The 22,420-nt window shown below is 43.4% G+C and overlaps 1 protein-coding gene across 1 annotated transcript in view; it reads left to right on the top strand.

The window, feature by feature from the left end:
- The window catches only part of UBXN6 (UBX domain protein 6), a 510,086-nt gene that overhangs the window by 360,299 nt on the left and 127,367 nt on the right, over positions 1–22,420 (top strand). Inside the window, exon 9 of the mRNA XM_068233834.1 lies at positions 16,997–17,142. Coding sequence (XP_068089935.1) covers positions 16,997–17,142 — 146 coding nt within the window. The remainder of the gene's footprint in view (positions 1–16,996; positions 17,143–22,420) is intronic.

Below are 22,420 nucleotides of genomic sequence, written 5' to 3'. Positions count from 1 at the left end.
ATAATGTAAAAAAAAAAAAAAAAGTACTGTTTTTCGTTTAAAAATAATGTTTGGAAAAAAATATTGTACTGTTTTTCGTTTAAAAATAATATTTAAAAATGTATAAATAATTAAATAATGTGTAATCATGAGAAGCAGTAATAAAACATTAAGTCTCCGGGCGCCGCTTTTAAAACGTTATTTTTCACCGGCGCCCTTTTTTCCTATCGGGCGCCCATTAAACGATATTTATTATAGGAGTGAATGGCGGCGCCCGATTTGTCCACTAGCCTCAGGCGCCCGAATTTACTGTTTCCCAGTATTCCTGCTTCTCCTTGTCATATGGGACGTTATCAAGAATTGATTATTATTTTGTTACGGCTAACCTCCTTCCTCTAATAGATGCTGTGGGGTTTCTACCTAGGATTGTCTCAGACCACTCTCCAATCACCCTTTCACTACAATGGTTTGATGTACCCATACAGTTCATATAGAAATGTAATCCTTTCTAGCTGTCACTTTTCACTCACCTTGGAGGACTGGCTCATAGACATACTACAAGAATTCCTTCATGCCCATAGAGATGATAACCATGCACTTATATGGGATAGTTTTAAACCATACCTTAGAGGTATATTAATCAGTGCAGTCTCACATCTTAAAACAGAAACCAATGCAAATATCAATGATTTACAACAGCAAATTCCGCAACTTGAACAAAAATATATATCAAAACCGTCTGAGGTGAACTGTGACAACTGGAGAAAGGCTCAAACACAGCTAAAAGACCTTTTACAGGAAAAAACACACGCTAAATCCTTTTTCCCGCAAACAATCCTTCTACGAACAAGGGGAGAAAACTGGGATAATCCTAGCCCATATGGCCCATGATGGATCCTCTCTTGGAGCCATCCCTAATATTAAAAACAGTAATGGTGACCTAATTACTGGCTCTGCCACCATCAACAAAAGATTTGCTGAATATCTTAAGGAGTTATAGACAGTCAAATCTATCTTTATGCAAGAAGAGGCAGAAATCTTTTTATCTGAAATAAACCTTCCCAGACTTGTTCCAGAACACAGAGAAATGCTTGATAACCCAATCACACTTGAAGAAGTTGAACTTGCCATACACTCTTTACCTAACAAAAAAGCTCCAGGATTGGATGGCCTTCCTGGCGAAATCTTCAAGCGATTTGTAGACACTTTGGCTCCTCCCCTACTGCAAACATACTCACATGCATTTGAGTCGGGTTTTTTACCTGACTCGATGTGTACAGCCCTAATTATTGTAATCCCTAAGCCAGGCAAAGACGCATCCCAATGCGACTCTTATCGCCCCATTTCACTCCTTCCCCAGGACATCAAAATATCAAAAAGATTCTTTCAAATAGGCTAAATAAAGTTATTTTAACTTTAATTCACCTAGACCAGACGGGCTTCATGCCCGGTAAAAAAAACTTCAATAAATATCAGAAGCCTCTTCGCCAACATACAGGTGCGATCACAATAACAAAGGAGAGAGGGTCATTGTATCACTTGATTCTGCAAAATCTTTTAATGCGGTAGAATAGCCCTTTCTATTCGCAACCCTGGCTTGCTTTGACTTTGGTGGTAACTTTCATCAGATGGATTCAGATACTTTATAACAACCCAGCAGCACAAGTCTGTACCAACTCCAATATTTCTCCCTCTTTTGTTATAGCTAGAGGCACCCGATAAGGATGCCCGCTGTCTCCCCTCTTGTATACCCTCTCTGATGAACCCCTTGCTTGTAAAATATGTGCTGATTCTAAGGTTATGGGCTTGCATATTGGTGGAGTTGAGGAAAAGCCCAGCCGATATGAAGACGACATGATTCTATATTGAGCCAATCCACACTCTTCTTTGAAAAGAGTGTATGACCTCATTTGTGAAATGGGAGAGTATTCGGGCATATCAGTGAACTGGAGCAAGTCTGCCATATTAGGATTGGACAATCCACAGGTATCTACTTCCCCTCTTCTATGCCCCCTGCAAATAGCCTCCAAATTTAAATACTTGGGCGTAATTGTTACGGGCGGCTACCCCCAATGACTACATAGGTAATAACATTACCTCACTACTTGGTCATACGCAATCCAAATTATCCTCCTGGACTAAACTTTAAAAAACTACAATCTCTACTACTTTCTATCACTTGGGGTTAATCTAGAGCGAAACTCAAATTTGATATATTACAATGTCCTACATCATCAGGAGGTTTAGCTCTGCCAGACCCTCAACTTTACTACCTAGCATCACAATTGGAGCAATTATCACATTGGTTTACTACTCACCCTCTGCAATCCCTGGAGCTGCTTGGGTTATCAAATCAAGACCGCTCAAATAACCTACCCTTTGCTTTATTAACCTCCCTGGTGGTAAGCCTGACCTCAGGTCGTGCTACGCGCACAGGAGGATTTCTCAGGCCCTGCTGGGCCGATTTGCATATTTTTTTTTGTACACGCAGCTAGCACCCCCCAGACCCCCGGCGCAGCCTGGCCTATCAGCGCCAGGCAGTGCTGAGGGGTGGATCGGGACTCCCGATGACGTCACGACATCCATGACGTCCATGACGTTGATGACGACCCGTCGCGATGACGAGCCGTCGCAATGGCGACCGGGGAAGCCCAGCAGGGAATCCCGTTCTGAACGGGATTTCCTGCTTCCGCTGATCGCCGGAGGTGATCGGAGAGGGTGGGGAGATGCCGCTGCTCAGCGGCTAACATGTAGCTAGCTACATGATTTAAATTTTTTTTTTTTAATAATAGTGCTGCGCTGCCCCCTGGTGGTTCTAATTGACCGCCAGGGAGGTTAAAAGGCACTTTGCGGACCTACAATGCTGGTTTCCTCTCCCCCCCCCTTTCAATTCCTATCCTATACCTTCAGCTTAAACACGCCCTGAAAACACAATTCCTACCACTGGTGTATCCCTAATCCTAGAATCTTTAAAAGATGGTCCTACGAAACACCATATTGGTTTATTATACTCTCTTCTACTTGAACACCACTCCAGCATTGGACCATTCTCTTAAAAAAATGGATACAGATTGGTGTTCCATTGGATGAGGAGGAATGGGAAAATTGTCTATTGACCCCCTGATTAGTATCCCCCTGTATAAGGTAGAGGCTAACTCAAATATATACTCTACATCAAAGCTACCTCACCCCTGCCCGAATTGCCGAATTCTCCAACTCTAATTCTTCCATCTGCCCCAAATGTTCCTGCCCCAACCCTTCCTTTCTTCACCTTATATGGTCCTGTCCACCAATAGCAGATTTCTGGAAGCAAATTGTATACTTCTTACATGATGTCATGGGCTCACCTGCTTCGCTAGACATTAAACTATGTATTCTTAATTTAGTATATGAAGACGTTCCCAAATTCGATAAAGTCTTTTTGATTAAAACCCTATTTGTGGCAAAACAATGCATCACCTACAGATGGTTATCCCCCATCCTTCCAACTCTCACCCCTTGGAAATCGAAAGTCAGAAACTCCCATATAAAAAACTTGTATATGCTCATAGAAACTGCCCTATGAAATTTAATAAAGTATGGGATAGATGGATTAACTCTTTTTTAATATCCATGAAACTTTCTATATATTAATAGGATTGTGATGCTTTTTTTCCTCTTTATTCTAAAGAACCCTGCTATATAATATTACCATGTTTTACCTGTACTGTATTTTCTAATACACTTTCAATTTACTCTGATCTCCGCAATTCGATATACATATGTTAATGTTCCTGCACATATTATTAGATGTACTTATCTTGTAATGTTTCCTTTTATACTAAATAAACCTTTGATTGATGGAAAAAAAGAAAAAAAAACGGCTCCCAGAATAAAAGCTGGCAGGTGAAACAAAGCCTTAAAGCTAAAGGCTTCCTCTTTAATCCAAAGTCTGCAAACACCTCCAAGCAACCTAATACTGAACAATTACTATGTTCAGGTGGGGGGCAGGTTAAAAGCATTTTTCCCGGCCTGGCAAAAAATTCAAAAAGCAAATGGATTTGTCAGACAATCAGGGTGTCAGAATTCTAGCGGTTTATTTATGCAGGAAAAGCTGCCATATGTGTATGTTTTAAGTTTTAATGTTCTATGCAAACTTTTATTGTAAACTGTAAAGTTAGAGTACTTTTTTAAAATATTGCTCTGAGACATCTCAGCACATTCCAGGCTGTGAATCTTATAATATTATTTTAGTTACAGAAGCTAATACATGTTTGTTTATAGTACAAGAATCTTTGAAATGTCAAGGTTATAGATAAGCGTACCGTGTGAAGACTGGAAACAAGTTTAAATTCACATTTGTAAAGGATTGCGGAATGGCCGCCGCGTGCTCTGACGGCGTGGCGGCCGTTTCCGCGTCCAGTCCGGCGGTTTACGCGCGGCGACATGTGTCTGACCTGGTGCAGCATTCATAATCTGGTGTATATCTGCATTACTGGTGAATCTGCAGATCACCAATAATCAGATTCTCTCTGCGTGTTGACACCAATCTTTACAGAACGGCAGACCAAAACAATATGGACACACTTGACAGTCGTCTGCTTGCACTCACCACCTCGGTGGAGAATTGCATCAGCGTGCTGGATAGTCATCAGACCCAGATCAACGCCTTGTCTGGGTCTATACAAGCCCTTCAGACGACTGTTAATGCAGTGCAATCCCCTCTTGTTACAGACTTACGCATGCTTGTGCCCGAGAAATTTTCTGGTCATAGATCTGACTTTCGAAACTTTAAAAATCGAGTGTTATCTTACTTTGAGTTGAGACCTAATACTTCAGGTACTGCCACACAGAGAATTATCTTTATTAAAACACTGTTGACTGGGGATTCCCAGACCTGGGCATATGGCCTTCAACCAGGGGATGGGACCCTGACCTCTGTGGAGGAATTTTTCAAAGCTATGGCTATAATTTACGATGATCCAGACTTTGCCTCGACCGCTGAGCGGAAGCTCAAGATGTTGCGGCAAGGCAAGGATTCGGTAGAGACTTATGCAGCTGAGTTCAGGAAGTGGGCGGTATCAGTTAGATGGGGCTCATTTGCATTGTTGGATTGTTTCTTGTCAGGATTATCAGATGCAGAATCTAATCTGATGTTGGGATATCCTGAGCCAAAAACAATTCGGGGCAGGAGTAGTGTGAGATTTGTTTCCTATGCTTCCTCGCCACCTACATCACCTCCCCCTGAACCCATGCAGATTGGACGTTCAAAATTGTCCCGGGTCGAGCAGAAAAACTGAACAACGCTGCTTGTACTGTGCAGAGGAGGGTCATAAAGCACAGAACTGTCCCAAAAAGTCGGGAAACACTGTCGCCTAGGAGTGGTCAGAGGTAACACCCTAGGCGCACAGAGTTTACCTCTCAAAGACGATCGAGTGCTCCTACCATGCACCATTTCATGGGAGGACCAGACAGTTTCTACTGAGGCCTTTCTCGACATTGGCTCGGCTGCCAATTTTATTGACTATGATTTTGCTAAAAAACTGGGAGTTCCTATTGTCCCTTTCAATCATAAAGTGTTAGTTACTGCGGTGGATGACTCTCCTCTGCAGAGTAAATACCCTCTGTCTCAGACTCCGGAGTTGAGGGTCACCATAGGGGTTTTACATAGAGAGAGTCTGCAGTTTTTTGTGTTACGAATGGCAACTTCCACCGTCATCCTTGGTCTGCCATGGTTGCGACTTCACGCCCCTCAGATTTATTGGGCCTCTGGTCAGCTAACGAGCTGGTCTACCCGCTGTTATCGTCATTGTTTGGCGAAGGTAACCATGGGTAACACCAGAATTCATGTTGAAGGATTGCCAGAGCAGTATAAAGATTTTGCTGATGTCTTTTGTCCTAAGTCAGCAGACAGACTACCCCCTCACCGTCCCTTTGATTGTCCGATTGAATTAAGATCTGGTTGTATGCCTCCTAGGGGTCACCTCTATAACCTGTCCGGGCCAGAGAAGTTGGCAATGCAGGAGTACATCAAAGAAAATTTCGCTAAGGGTTTTATCCGCCCCTCCCGCTCACCTGCGGGCGCTGGGTTCTTTTTTGTAAAAAAAAAAAAGATGGAGGCCTCCGTCCCTGCATAGAGTATCGGGGTCTGTCTGTAAAGGATTGCGGAATGGCCGCCGCGTGCTCCGACGGCGTGGCGGCCGTTTCCGCGTCCAGTCCGGCGGTTTATGTGCGGCGACATGTGTCTGACCTGGTGCAGCCTTCCTGTGCACATAGGCTGAGGAATACACGCGCATGCGCGGCGAGACAGAAGCTTTATGGGAAGCAGAGAGGGATCAGCTGACTCCCTTGGTCAGCTGATCCAAGTTTGTATGCAGATTGGCTGGAAGGGACTGGGCGGCGCTGGTCAGCGCTGCACTATATAACCACTCGTCCCTCAGTCTCACATCGTCTGCCGTTGCAAATGCTTACGTGTTAGCACACAGACCTCAGTCAGATCCAACAGTGTGTTTGAACCAGGAAGGACCTGGGAATCCACACTGAGCTAGAATACTTTCTCATGCTTATGTTATGTTATGCTTTAGACCAGTTCCAGGGTGTTGTGACTACGGACCTCACACCCAAGACTAGGATACTGTGTCAGTTCTATGTTATGCTTTAGACCAGTTCCAGGGTGTTGTGACTACGGACCTCACACCCAAGACTAGGATACTGTGTCAGTTCTATGTTATGCTTTAGACCAGTTCCAGGGTGTTGTGACTACGGACCTCACACCCAAAACTAGGATACTGTGTCATTTCTATGTTATACCTTAGCCCAGTTCCAGGGCATAGAGAATAGGCCCTCACACCTAGTTAGGGCAAGCCTGTTTATATTAGCAGCAGGGCTTCCTGCAACCAAGCCTAGGCCACTCTCCTAGGGAGCCTTTGGCCTAGAGGGATTCACCCACAGTCTGAGGTGAAATCCCTTCTTCTTCTTCATACCTCCAGTTCCTCTGGCGGTTCTCTCTCAAAGTGCTACTGTTACACTGTACACTCACATCTCAGGTGTCCAGAGGTTAGACATACCTGGATTATTAGTGATTCTGCAGATCATTCATAATCTGGTGTATATCTGCATTACTGGTGAATCTGCAGATCACCAATAATCAGATTCTCTCTGCGTGTTGACACCAATCTTTACAACATTACTGCAGCAGTCATATATATACATTTTCTCAATTATTACATATAAATATTAATAATCAATACAGTCCTTCTAAAGAAATAAATAATTATTGTTAAATCATTTAATTACAATATAATAGAATTTATTACAGTTAAATGCTGGATTCTGCCAGTGATATTTTGAGCCAGTAAAACATTTTCATAAAATTGTTTTAGTTCTAGAAGATTGTTGACATGTACTTGTTACAAGGCCGTCTCAGCTAGCTGAACATTGATAGCTGATAACACATGATGTTTTGGGAAAAGGCTTCAACAAAATCTAAAACAAAAAGGAGTTTTCCCAATTAAAGATGTTAAAATGGTGATATCTGGCGGTTTAAATTATTAAAGTTATTTCTTCATAAAGGCAAATATATACAAAATTATTTTATATGATTAAATTTTAATGTGCAATTATATCTTATATGATTGTTTTAAGAAGAATTCTATAATAAGCTTTATATTTAAATACGTTTATTAGAAGCCCTGTATGCTTCAATAAGCCTTAAATTGCTGAAGACACTTACAGGGCTGGTTACAGTGTCAGCCTAACCAATCTTCTGTCTGGGAAAGTACAGACACATGCCAAACTAATTAGCAGAAGGACACATTATCAGAAATGAGTCATAAATGACATTGTTTAATGTTTGAAAGTCCCAATGTCTGGGTCAAATAAGTCAAATCAGCAGACAAGATGGCTGGTGACGTCCATTTTTATTTACTGCGTCAAATATGACCTTTTAATCAAATGTCAAAATGTCAAACACTCCAAATGACGTTAATTTTCAGAAATATATGGTAATTAGGGAGTTTATAAACAAATTTGTTATGGTTATTTTAAATGTCAGCTATTTACAGTATTCAAAACAAAGATAGCGAGCTACGCACAGAAGTTTCAGCCAATCAGAACCTGGGATTTAGGGAAAGTCCAGATTAGGCAGCCATATTGCATCCAATCACTATAAAAGTAGGAGCCGAAAGCTCATAGTTTGCACAAGCCTACCAATCTCCTGAGAAGACACACAAGGCAGAAGTTACCTTCCCACACGTGGTTCTAGAAGCTGAAGAGATGATAGAGAAGGGGTAATATGCTTAATATTCTGGTGATTTACTTTATTACTTTTTCAGCATTAAGTTCTGTTAAGATGATAGCAAGAAGTTTTTTTAGAAGCTATTTTTATGCTATTTCTTTAAGAAGATTACTACAAGTTTTACACAGCTACTATATACACAGCTATTAATACAGATGACTACTTGTGATCTTATTCTACATAACACAACTGTTATATTCTTTTTTTTTTTTTAATGTACTTAGAAGATTGATGATCGCTTGGCTATAAAGCCTTGATGAGATGGAATACTGTTAGAAGGAAACACTACTTGAAACTGTTAATATTTTGTATATATGCTGTATGATAAGCAATTACAATTTTTTATATAAAATCATATACTGAGTGCTCTGATTCATTTCAAGGTATACCGTCAATCTATAATTACTGTCATAGAGGGTTCAGACCCCGCTATGCCGGATTTATATTATAGCAACGCTTTAAAGGCTGGTCCTTTACTGAGTTAGCAATCATGAAAAAGGCAAGAACCGCACAGGTTTTTGACAAAGGAAAGGGTACAGAATTAAATTTTCCAGGAAACCTCCAAGAAATTTTTGAGTAACAAGTTTCCTGCAGTCCCCAGTGAAGCAGTCTGCAATGGAAAAGGCTGTGGAGAATCTTTCCCAGAAGGGGGTTGTGGAAGAGATTCCAGTTCAGGAGAGGGGAAGGGGTTTTTACTCCACTCTCTTCCTGGTTCCAAAGCCGAACGGCGATTTTCGCCTAATTATAAATCTACAGTTTTTGAATCTGTTTGTAAAATACAAAAAGTTTTGCATGGAATCAATTACTTCCACAATTCAGCTTCTGGGGAAAGATTACTTCATGGCGTCCATAGACCTTATGGATGCATATTATCATGTACCCATTCTGCCGGCCTACTGGAAATACTTGAGAGCAGCAGTTCGTATTCGATCCCAGGTCCTTAACCTACAGTTCAAAGCACTCCCCTTTGGGATCTTGAGTGCTCCCAGGATCTTTGCAAGGATCATGATAGAAGTTGCAGAACATCTGAGAATGCAGAAGATCATTCTAGTACCTTACCTAGAAGATCTGCTGATCCAAAGATACAAGATCCATCCCATGTTCAAGATCCATCCCAGGTCCTTCAGAACTGCCAGAACCACTTAAATATGGAGAGCATATTTAAGTGGTTCTGAAGGACCTGGGATGGATCTTGAATCTGAAGAAATCCAATCTTACACCAGATCAGAGAAAAACATTTCTGGGGGTGTCACTGGACACAGTAAACCAGATCTCCTGTCTGCCACAAAAGAAAGTAGTCTCTCCTGGGCAAATATTCAGCATGTATTCCAGCTGTAGCCTGGGCTCAGGCAAACTACAGAATCTTTCAACTGAAGATCCTGTTTCAGTGGTCAGGCAGACAGCAGGATCTAGATCAAAAAATCGATTTGTCATATCCAGTGATTCAGTCTCTGAACTGGTGGACTTCAAAAGCTGCAAAGAGGTGTAAGTTGGATCTTGCAAAATGCAGTGATTACGACAGACGCTAGCCTCTGGGAGCACATCTGGATCGAGAATACATCCAAGGCAGGTGGGCTTCAATTGAATAGACCTTCGCATCCAATCACAAAGAGTTATTGGCGATCTGGAAGTCTCTACAGAGATGGGAAAATCTGCTCAAAAACATAATTGTCTACTCAGACAACCAGATGGCAGTAACTCACATAAACAAGCAAGGAGGGACTCACAGTCCTCCGCTAAGATCTCTATCTCTGCAGATTTTCCACTGGGCAGAGAACAAAGTTTTTTTCCTTAAAGTCGGTTCACCTCAAAGGAAAGGACAATGTTCTAGCAGATTGGTTAAGCCACCAGGAGCTAAATCGGAGCAACTGGTGTCTGAACAAAGAGGTCTTTCTGATGATTTCGTTACGGTGGTGCTCTGTTGACCACTCCACTGAGGTGAGGGAACCCTTAGAGTGCAGAGTTTAAGTGCCCACGGGTTTTCACAAGAGCGCCCCGCAAGGGACGATGGACTTTCAGCTGCCTATTGTACACCAGGTTGCACTCCAGAGTTCCCTAACAGTGGATAGTAGAAGAGGGGACACCCTGATGTGGAGGTGAGTCTTGAAAAGTCTCTGAGTAACAGATGACAGTAGACGTAGTAGTTAAACAATCCGGGTCAGGGGCAGGCGGCACAGGTTCAGAGTGTTTAGACAATCCGGGTCAGGGGCAGGCAGCAAGGTGCAGAACGTTAGGGCAATCCGGGTCAGAGGCAGGCAGCAAGGTTCAGAACGTTAGGGCAATCCGGGTCAGAGGCAGGCAGCAAAGGGTCAAAACGGTTAAACAATCCGGGTCGGGGCTGGCAGCAGACAGGGAGATCCAGAAACAAGCCGAGGTCAAACCAGAGGAGTGGAGATCAAGAGTAGTCAGGACAATCCGGGTTAGCAACAGAAGATCAGAAATATCACAACAGGGCTAGCGAACAGACACACTAGGCAGATCAGCGCAGAGTGCTGTGAGCAGCTGCCTTTTATACCACGGGGGGGCGGCTCTGGAATTGGATTTGGCGGCATGCATGCGTCATTACGTACACCTGCCGCCGCGCACGCGTACAACATGCCAGACGCCGCTTCCGCCCACTTCCGCATGCGTCTCCTGGCAACAAAGACCAAACCATCGCCAGGGGCGCATGCGTACATACAGATGCTATCGGCCAGAGCCTTACCTGGAAGTGCAACCCGCGGCAAACTACGGAGCTCCGATTCCCCTGTGGCAATCCGGCCAGGCTGCACGGAGGATCGTTCAAGGACCCACTGACCAGGTGAGATCATTGCCGCATGACCATGACAGATTTGCAGCAAGTGGGGTCTTCCATCCATATACCTGTTTGCTGCATGGAACAATGCACTTCTTCCCAGATTCTGCTCCCTCAATCCTAGAGGCTCTCCGATATGTCTAGATGCATGTCTGCTTCACTGGAGTCTGGAGAGAACATTTGTGCATCTTCCTTTGAAGTTAATCGGCAGTTAATCGGCAGGGTACAAAAAGTGATCAAAGACCAGGCCTCGATCCTTATCGCCCCAGACGGGCCAAGAAGGCCTTGGTATCCTCTGTTGTTCTCCCTAGCAGTAGAGGAACCCATGGTCCTGCCGATCAGGGAAGATCTGCTGTTTCAGGGACAAGTATACCATACCAAACCTCTCTAAATGTTTTATATTGGGTTAGATTCACTTCAGAGCCAGAAATCTCTAATCTATCATAGGCAATGTCCATTTCCCTAACCCACTCTGAAAAATAGGTATGATCTAAGTTCTTCCAATTTTTGGCAATAAGCTTCCTCAGATAAAGAGTGCCCACCTCTTTAAGGAAGGTACACTCTCTACTTTCCTTCTGCTCTGTTATGCCGAAAATTGCATTCATTACTGACAAGTTGAAATTAGGGTCTATCACTTGTTTTTAAAGAAAGGTGAAACCGACGGGCAGCTCCACCACATATGTATTTCTGACCCCCCCTGACCGCCCGCATCTCCAGCAGTCACCGCTCATCCCCGATCTAAACTTACCCACCCGTTCTGGCGTTAAATACCACCTGGCTACCACCTTAAATTGTATCCACTGTATGTCTAAGTCATAGTTTGTCCACACAGCGGACCAAATTCTTGGCCATATTTCTCTCAGAGAAGTTTTTAAATTAAGATCCCATTTTTTACAGTAGGGCGGGAAATCACATTGATTAGTGATTTTTAGACAATCATACAGTGAGGACAATATTTTAGGTGGTCTTTTATTAAGAAGGAGACATTTTTCAAATAGATTTACCACTTTTCTGATGGGCCCATTTTTTTTCCATGTAGCTTTTCACCTGAATAGCCCACCAGGTAGGTTTTACTCGTATTTCCAGTGGCAGCGCCAGGGGGGTGCTCGAGCACCCCCTAAATTTGTCCAAGCACCCCCTGGTGTGAAGTGACTTCAGGCGTCTAAGAGACGCCGAGTCAGTTCACAGCGGCAGCCCAGAGCAGCAGGCAGGGCTACGGTAAGATGGCCGCCCGAAGCCCTGCTCTGCAGACTTGGAGTCTGCAGTGCAGGGCTTTGGGCGGCCATTTTCCCGTAGCCCTGCTCGCCGGGTAATGCAGGCTGCTGCAGGAAGGAAGAGGATCGTGGGAGCTGAGCTGCGCGCCACAAGGAGGTTGGGAGAGGAGGAGGTCGGAACAGGAGGTAGTCTGATTAGGTGAGTAAATGGGTTTTTCTTTTCTTTTTCAGGTGTTGCTGCTGATTGTGGTTAGAACTGCTGAGCATTGTGCATATTGGGGTCAGATCTGCTGAGAGCTTTGTGCATATTGGGGTCAGATCTGCTGAGCATTGTGCATATTGGGGTCAGATCTGCTGAGGATTGTACATATTGGGGTCATATCTGATAAGGATTGTGCATATTGGGGTCATATCTGATAACGATTGTGCATATTGGGGTCATATCTGATAATGGTTGTGCATATTGGGGTCATATCTGATAACGGTTGTGCATATTGGGGTCATATCTGATAACGGTTGTACATATTGGGGTCATATCTGATAACGGTTGTGCATATTGGGGTCATATCTGACAATTGTGCATATTGGGGTCATATCTGATAATGATTGTGCATATTGGGGTCATTGAACGTGTTTTTTGTTCAAATCTGCTCACATTACGTGTATTTTCTTGAGAAAACCTGCACAATTATGTGAATTTTCTGGGGAAAGGGTCACCAAAGCTTGGGCCCTTTGTCTTTGCGTTGCACTTTTAAAGGGAACCCGAGGTGAGAATAATATTGAGGCTGCCATATTTATCACCTTTTAAGTAATACCAGCTGCCTGGCTGCTGTGTTGGTCCTCTGCCTCTAATTTTTTCAACCATAGACCCTGAACAAGCATGCATCAGGTCAGGGGTTTCTGACAATATTGTCAGAACTGACAAGATTAGCTGCATGCTTGTTTCTGGTGTAATTCAGTTCACTACTGCAGCCAATAGATCAGCAGGGCTGCCAGGCAACTAGAATTGTTTAAAAGGAAATAAATATGGCAGCCACCCTATCACTCTCACCCTGGGTTCACGTTAAATTACAGTTAGCCCCGCCCTCATCCGGTCATGACCACACCCATTTTTTCACCGCGGCGCAGGCTGTGGCCACACCCATTTTTTGCCACAGGTCGTCAGCTCCCCCAGAAATTGGTCCAGCACCTGCATAGCACCCCCTAAAAAAAATTCTTGGAGCCGCCACTGCGTATTTCTTCCATTAACCCAGTGATCCCTAGATCTCTATCTCCAAAAATATGTATTAGGCGTGTATCCCTATTCAATCCATTTTTGGAGAACCATGATGCCGAAGACGCGGGTGGGAACCCTGGATTATGATTTAATGAAGTGATGGGTGAAATGCCTCCCCCCGTCTGCCATTTTTTCATTTGAGTATACAGACTTCCCAGAGTGGGTTTTATTAAGGGGTGAGAAAAACTGGTTTCTACCTTGCTTCATGCAAGGAAAGCTGCCACTTCCACTATCTATCTTAGAATTTGGAAAGTGTTTTGTGAGTTTAATAAAGACACTCCAGAAAATAAGGTGTAGTTAGCAGCCCTGGGTGCATACTTTGATTTTCCTTTTACCTCAAATTCCTTGATTAAAAGGTGGTTAAAAGAAAAACCGTGGTGAACAAACCGACTGTTGCGCCTTGGGACTTGAACTTAGTCCTAAACTCTCTTATCGCATTCCCCTCCATTAGGGACTTAACACTGAAAACATGTTTGCTTGTAGCAGTTACTACAGCCAGGTGAGCCTGTTTTTCACCTGTTTCGGTTGGTGTGTGACAGCACTCGGATAGTGGGGGGACACACTACTCACAGGTGTGGTGGTGGTCGCAAATTTTTTTTTAGCTGGATTACGCTATTTCTACCCTTTTTGTGTCTTGCTGAGCCATATTTAGGGAAGACTGCTAACTACAAGACAAGACAAGACAAGACAAATAACATTTATATTGCGCTTTTCTCCTTGCGGACTCAAAGCGCCAGAGCAGAGCAGCAGCCACTAGGGCGTGCTCTATTGGCAGTAGGAGTGTAAGGGAGACTTGCCAAAGGTCTCCTACTGAATTAGTGCTGGCTTACTGAACAGGCAGAGCCGAGATTCGAACCCAGGTCTCCTGTGTCAGAGGCAGAGCCCTTAACCATTACACCATCAGCCAACTACAAGGAGATACAATTGGAGATTCATGCTGCATTACTGTGCCTGATATGCTAATCTGTCATTAAATCAGCCATCACTGTTGGTGAGCGTACTTGCATATACTTATTATGATCATTATAGAACTGTGGAAGAGATCACCCATACTGGATTGGACTCTGTATATGGACTCATTGTTCTGGCATATGATATTGGTTCTATTGTGTTTATTTTAGTACTGTATCTATACAATCTTAAGTGTTAGCGCAGTGCACGCCACACACACTGTTTACTAGGGTATTGATACCCCCCATAGTGCATAGCAATCCACCTTGTTGTAGCTTAGGTGTTACTCAGAGAGGAGCGCAGCAACCACGTTCTACATAAGCAATAATTATACTTTACCGGTAATTGGATTTCTGCATTGCCTCCACGAAGGGGGAACTTACCCACTCAAATCTAACGGTAGGTCTCCTACTGAGTCTAGGTAATAGTCAATGCACTGAGGCTAGGTAGGAGGATGTAGCTATTTCATTGTATCTTGTGCTTTCTGTCCCCTAGGCAGGCGGACAATCTCCTTGTTCTACCCTTCGTGGAGGCTACGCAGAAATCCAATTATCAGTAAGTGTAATTATTGGCTTTAGTAGGCTGGCCATTCAGAGGTTCCCTTTAAGAGGCATTTCTAGAAGCACAAAACTGAAGCTTTTAGCAGAATGTTTTGCTTGAAGAAGGCCAGAGAGCAATTTGTCAGTTCAAATGTGCTGACATCTAGGCGGTAGCAGGGTAAACATAGTGTTTTCATACTTCCTAAAGGTAAACAATTGCCAGTGAACATAAAACAATTTCATTCCTGGTATTTAGGGTACAAGCCGCTGGAAGCTCCAATTCTGGTATAGCACACGGGACACGCGCAGTAAAGACTGTGGGTGTCACTCCATCACATACTTCGACCACCCAATGGCAGGCATAGCATGTGAGGGACAGCAGACTCCAACCCCTAGGGGTGGGTTTCCGAGTTGATCCTTGACCCACTGTTTATAAGGAACAACCAGTCCGGAGGGTCTTCACTTTGCTTTAATCTCTTACACTACATCTTAGCTTTAGTTCACTTTGTACATATGCTGCATTGGTCTTATGGTAACGTAACAGAGACAGTTCTTCAGATGAACCTAAAGAAGGTGCTATACCTGGTTTAAGTGGCCATGGAATGCAAGATATAACTTCAGATTCCTGCTTTGCTGAGGCACCTTTAAAGAAGTAGGTCTGCATTCCATTTCTGCTGTATACCTGTATTGCCAAATAAATCCACTTAGATGATTTGAAGACATCTGTGAGTTCCCTCCATTGCCTGCTGCTGTGACAAATGTCACGTTATGGCAGTTCCTGCCATATGGTGCTGAAAGAAGGTGTAGTAATCCATAGCAACCACCAATTACATTTTGACAATGCTCTAGCTATACTTAGCATAGCTAGAGCTCCGTCCCTGCAGGGCTTCCGCCCACCACACCTATCGCACTCACCCACGCTGGCACCTTGGAGCATCCACAGCACCCTGATATCAGTGTGCACCCAGGGTGCCAGCGTGGGTGGGTGCGATAGGCGCAGTGGGTGGGAGGAGAGTGGGATCCCTGAAAGGGACTGAGCCATCACCACAGATAACATGAAATGCATTTAGAGCCAGTGGTATGCAGGATAGAGCATGTGGCTGTCAGGAAGATTAGAGGAGACCTGAAGCAGCACTGGAGCAGGTAAATATAAAACTGCTCCACTGCTCTACTCTGCAGGAGGGGGAAGAGCGGGCCCCCCATGGTCATTATAGTTATGCCGCTTAATTTGAGACTGTTCAATAAATGTTAAATTTTAATTAACAATTTGGCCTGGGACCAGGGCCGGAGCTATCATAGGAAAAAATGGGCAATTGTCCCAGGGCCCCAGAGCCTGTAGGGGCCCCCAAGTTGTCCCTCCCCCATCTTAACTGTTGCTCCCCAGGGACTCTGCAGAGTCTGTTAAGTTGGGAGGTGACTGGGAGAGGGTCAGCAGCCAGCTCAGGGGCCCAGGAGGGAAGTTTGGCTGCAACAAAGGGCCTCTAATGATGCTTTTTGGTTGGGGGGGTGTCTGTTGGGGGCCCCAAGGCTAATTTTGCCCTAGGGCCCAATTGTTATTTGAACCGGCCCTGCCTGGGACTTGTCTATGTTTTAGATTTTGGCACCTTATGTGATTGAGTTTGACACCCTTGCTCTAGATTCATCTCTGGCTCGGTGGCCTGAGGAAGTGGGTGTTAGACCCACAAAACGCATTGCCTGTGTATAATTAAACTTCATATGTGTATGAATGTTTCATTATTGAGGTAAGGCACCTCTCCCTTTATACGTTTAGCTGTTTTTAACACAGTTTTATCTATTATTGGGCGCTTCTTCTGCCCTTTGAATGGCGGAGAGGGTTAACTAGCAGCAATGACGGTGCGAAGGGGTAAAGAGCAGAGACCACATCGGGAAGGGGAGACAACCAGCAAGCACTTGAGTATTTAAGTGTTTTATTAATACTGCTTTATATTTTTTCTATTCTAAATACAGGCATTTTCTATGCCCAGGAACAGCTGTCCACACTGTTTGATTTTGTTTGCAAGCATCTGCAGAATGACTGGATTCCTTATGAACTTATTGGACCTTGTGGCCAGAAGTTAGAAGATGAAAAAATGTCATTCCGTGATTGTGGGTTGGTAAGTGAATTACTCAAATGTTGATCCATACTTAAGATTGCTATTGGTTTGCGGAGTTGAATTTTTTTTTTCCCTTGTCCACAAATGTTTGCATTTTTATGGATGATTCAAATGTTCACTGACTGGGAAAAAAGTTGTACCCCTATCTGGCTAAAGGGGAATTTCACTCAATGCCTTTGTTTTTAGTTGTGCAGGTATGCAGCTTATTCCATGAAGATGTGTACTGCATCTAATAAACAAGACAAAAGAGGAGGGTCATGGAATCAGAATCAGAAAAACTTTATTCGCCAAGTGCGACCATGTCACACCCGGAATTGCTTGTGGTTACATGGGATAAGACAAAGGAAGCAGTAAACAGACATACAAGCAAGCAAGCAAGCATCAATACATTGCAGATGAATACAGACATAGTGGTGATATCATTGCACAAAACTGGGCACAGGGGCTGGACCGTGTCCTTAGGTGCTCACATATGGGAGGGTGAGTGAGTTCAAGAGAAGGACCACCTGGGGGAAGAAAGAGTTCCTCTTGCTTTGTTGTTCTGGTGAAAATGGTCCTGAGGCGGCCGCCAGAGGGGAGATGGTTGAAGTAGCGACAGCCGGGGTGTGAGGGGTCGTTCCATATCCTGTATACCCTACCCTTCAAGCGGTTGGTGTGTAGGAGGTCCAAAGGTGGCAGAGGTGACCCAATGATTCTCTTCGCAGTGTTGATGACTCTTTAAAGTTTCAACCGGTCACTTGCAGGAGTGCAGACGACAATGGAGGAGCAGAGAATGGACTCCATAGTGGCAGTGTAGAAACAGGTCAACAAATCCCGCGGCATGCTAAACTTCCTCAGCTAAAAAGTTAATACAGAGGATGGCGCTACAAACAGGCAGAGCCGAGACTCGAACACTGGTTGCCTGTGTCAAAGGCAGAGCCCTCAACCACTACACTATCAAGCCACCATTGGCTGGACTATTCCGGGATGTATAGTTATTATGCACACAATCCAATATATATATGAAAGGATAACGTCAGTTTTTCTAGGTATATAAATTTGTTTATTAAAAGTACAATTTCACATAAATATTAAGGTCTGATAAAAATGCCAGGCTTTCTCACAATTAAAACAATGGTCATCTGAATATTTCAAACCAACAACATTCACTCACATATTTCATACTATTATTAGGTATGCACTCTCCTATGCCATGTTCTCACATGCATAAATCACTCACAGCTTGCACACAATGGAGCCACCTGATCCAAAAGAGACAACCAGTGTTCGAGTCTCGGCTCTGTCTGTTTGTAGCGCCATCCTCTGTATTAACTTTTTTGCTCCAAGTATTGGTAGGGGAAAGGGGATACCCCAAACCTTGAGGAATAGGCAGCTCTAAATTAATATAGCAGCGCCCTTCAATTAACTCGTTTGGCTCTTTTCGAATACTAAAAACCCCTTTTGAAGTATGGCAGCAGCACAGAAATCCAGCATCTGGGATTTCAGGAACAAACAACAGGAGAGAATTAACTCCTTTTTCAGAAATACAGAATATGAGGAAAGACAAGGCCTTTATTGGGAGGATGCAATGTATAATATGCGAGATTTGGAAAAAATGTTATTTAAAGAGACAAAAAGTAAATGGGAGGTGGCAACTTTAGATCAGTACATTTTTTTTGGATATATCCCCAGTTGGCCTCACCATATATAAACAATTAGCGGAAGATCTGATAACACCTGAGGTACAGGAGGAATGGGACAAAATGTTCCACGACTTCTCTCTTCAGGTGGTGTCCTTCATAAGAGACACGAGGAGAAATCAATGCTGGAAATTGGATGAGGAGATAAGATCGATGAAAAAAGAAATAGAACCCTTCAATAATATTCCAGAATATCTTAGTATGGAGAGAAACATTCAAAAGAGACTAGAGAGCTTAGAAATAGACATAATAGAAAAAAAGAAGAAAAAGTTTCTACGTGACTCAATACCTCTCCATATCCGCGAATCCGAAAATAGGGATTCAGGAAAAGAGGATTATGAATGGAGTGTGTATGAGGGATCACTGGAGACTATAGACAAGATAGAAATAGAGGAGGAACAAAGTGAGGAGGAGGAAGTTGAGGATGAAGTATGGACATGGGAGGACCTCAATGATGATAATCAAGTTGGTGAGTATACATCCTCCACCAGTAAGGAGTGTACAGGAACTCACCAGAATATGAGAAATACAGTGGAACCAGAAATAAGGTTAAATGAGGAAGCTAGCGGAAGGGTGGAGGAACCAGTGGTAAGACCTAAACAAACACTCCCTAATAGGGAATTAAAAGAGAAGAGTTGGACAGTTGTTAAAGGTGGGAAAAGAAAGGGGAATGGGATAAAACCCAAACCCATGATGGCAGAGAAGTCCAATAAGAATAATATTAGAAATTACGATGGTAAGTATAATACACGGAGTAGGACCAAATTAAAGGGGGGATATAATAATAAGGAAATCCCAACCTACAATCGATACTCGCCCCTAAATGACAACCATGAGCTCCCAAGGGAACTGTACCAGAATGACAACTATGGTAGACAAACAAAGAATCGAGAAAAACACCAGAAAGGACCCAATACCCTTGACCACTATTCTTTAGCAAGGGGTCGAGAAAACAGGAGGGGAGGAGGACTAGATATAGAAAGAGGGGCTGTAGGGGGGGGGGGGGGTAAGAGATTATATACAAAATAAAAAATAAAAAAAGCAGATGACAACTAAATGAACAATAAAACAGATAAGGAGAGGGGAATATTTAATCTGAGCAAGGTTGATTTGAAAGAGACGGAAAAACAAATTTTGGAAAAAGGCCTCAAGTTTGCTCCAACTTGCAAACTAAATAAATTTGAAACTTATGTAGATATAAGAAAATACACAAGGAAATTATGCTTAAAAAAATACTTTCAGAGGAACCCGGTTGTTCGTAAGGAGCCAAATGATAATTTTGTCCACACCTCCTTAAAGAAGCCATCTACCTTTTATCCAATTAATGAAAGAAGTAAGGAAATTCAGATCTTTGAAGACTATGTAGAAAAAGACCTAAGAAAGATTAAATCCAGATCAACCTTTCTTGATAATTTAAAACCCCATGAGAGAAAAGCATTAAGAGACCTACAGGAAAACAATGAAGTTATCATTCGACCGGCTGACAAAGGGGGGGGGGGGGGGTGTTGTGGTGCAAGATAGGGCTGACTATGAAAAAGAAGCCTTACGACTCCTGAATGACCCCAAAACATATCAAAAATTAAGACGGGACCCCGGAAAGATGTTTGGGGAGGAATTAAACAGTCTATTGAAGACAGCCTTTGACAGGGGCATGCTGAACAAAAAAGAGTATGTCTATGTGAACATTCAACACCCAAGGGTGGCCAGGTTTTACCACCTCCCTAAAATACATAAGAGTCTTTCTGATCCTCCAGGAAGGCCAATTATTTCAGGGATTGGATCATCCACATCCAATCTCTCGGGATATGTGGACTCCTTCCTTCAAAGGTATGTCCGTGATACCCCTGCCTTCCTGGAGGACAGTAGACACATCTTGAACCTTCTGGGGGCTCTTGATTGGGGAGAGGGGTGGATACTGGCCACCTTGGATGTAACATCGTTATATACGATTATTGAGCATGACAGAGGAATAGAGGCTATTGAATATTTCTTAGAATGTGATGACTCATTACAGATGGACCAGAAAAAATTTATCAGGGACGCAATCCTGTATATTCTCACACACAACTTCTTCCATTATGGGGGAGAGTGTTACCTCCAGACGAGCGGGACAGCGATGGGGACCAGGTTCGCGCCTGGCTATGCCAACCTCTTTATGGCGCACTGGGAAGATACCCATGTGTATGGACCTGAGGGGCCGGGCGCGGACCTGGTCCTATGGAAAAGATTTATAGACGATGTCCTGCTCGTCGGGGGGGGGGGGGGGGGGGGGCACAGAGGAAGCCCTGTTGGAGTTTCTGAGAAAAATAGATAATAATGATTTGGGATTGAAATTCACGGCGGATGTAAGTAAAGAAAAAATAAACTTTTTGGATATAGCTGTTTACATAGAGGATGGGCGTGTGAAAACCAAAACCTATAAAAAATCTACAGACGTAAACGGCTATATCCTGGCTAATAGCTGCCACCTGCCAGCATGGCTTGAGAATATTCCCAAAGGCCAGTTTATGAGACTAAAAAGGAACTGTACTGAGGAGAGTGAGTATAAGAAAGAAATGCAGGAGATGGCAGAACAGTTCGAGGAGAAAGGATATGGGAAGAATATAATTGAGAAGGCCATGAGGGAGGTTGAAGGAATGTAAAGAAAGGACTTACTGGAGAAGAAACAGAGAAAGATAGAGGATAATTTCTCAATGAGATTAAGTTTGAGATATAACGCCCAGGTGGGGCTAGTAAAGAAAATTATTAAAAAACACTGGGAGGTATTGAGGGGGGACAAAGTGCTTAAAGAGATACTCCCAGAGCACCCCTCCTTTATTCACAGAAAAGTGGGGAATATTGGTTTAAAAATTGCAACAGCTAGGGATGAGGAATATAGACTGGAGAGGAGGTTGGGGGAGGGTTTTATCAGATGTGGAAGGTGCCATAACTGTCAGAGAACTAGGGGATATAGTAAAATCACACAGGTGACTGAAGGGAGAGAAGTATATAAAATCAGAGAATTGATAACGTGTGACACTAAGGGTGTCATTTATTGCATTATATGCCCATGCGGCAGGAGGTATGTAGGCCGCACCAAGAGGGAACTCCATAGGCGAATAGGTGAGCATTTAAACAACATCCTAAAGGGGTGGGAGGAACACCCCCTCTCAAAACATTTTAAACAGAAGCATGGAAGTAAAATAAACGATGTTGTATACTTTGGCTTGGAGATTGTTGGGAGGGACCTGAGAGGTGGCAACTACATAGCGAAAATGTCTAGGAAGGAAAGTCAGTGGATTTTTAATTTAAATACTATGACACCAAGGGGTTTAAATGAGGAATGGGAAATGTTTAGCTTTTTAACATAGTATGGATGGGAACCACCTGATCAATGGAGCACCTGTATCCCTAAGCAGTGTAACTCTGCAGAAATTTGGAGGAGGTTAATTATTATTGACAACTGATTCAACAACATACAGAATTGCTATGGAACATAAAGATAATATCAACTATAACAAAAAGGACAGTTCCCCTTTAAGAGGAGACAGCAGGCTAAGGGCTGGACTTGTATATAAAACAGGAAGTGGAAAATGGCTGGTGACCCTGATCCTGAGGAA

Source organism: Hyperolius riggenbachi, chromosome 1 (genome assembly GCF_040937935.1).
Source record: "Hyperolius riggenbachi isolate aHypRig1 chromosome 1, aHypRig1.pri, whole genome shotgun sequence".
Lineage (NCBI taxonomy): Eukaryota > Metazoa > Chordata > Amphibia > Anura > Hyperoliidae > Hyperolius > Hyperolius riggenbachi.
The sequence above is the reverse complement of the archived record's forward strand: the minus strand, read 5'-3'. Positions and strand labels throughout refer to the sequence as shown.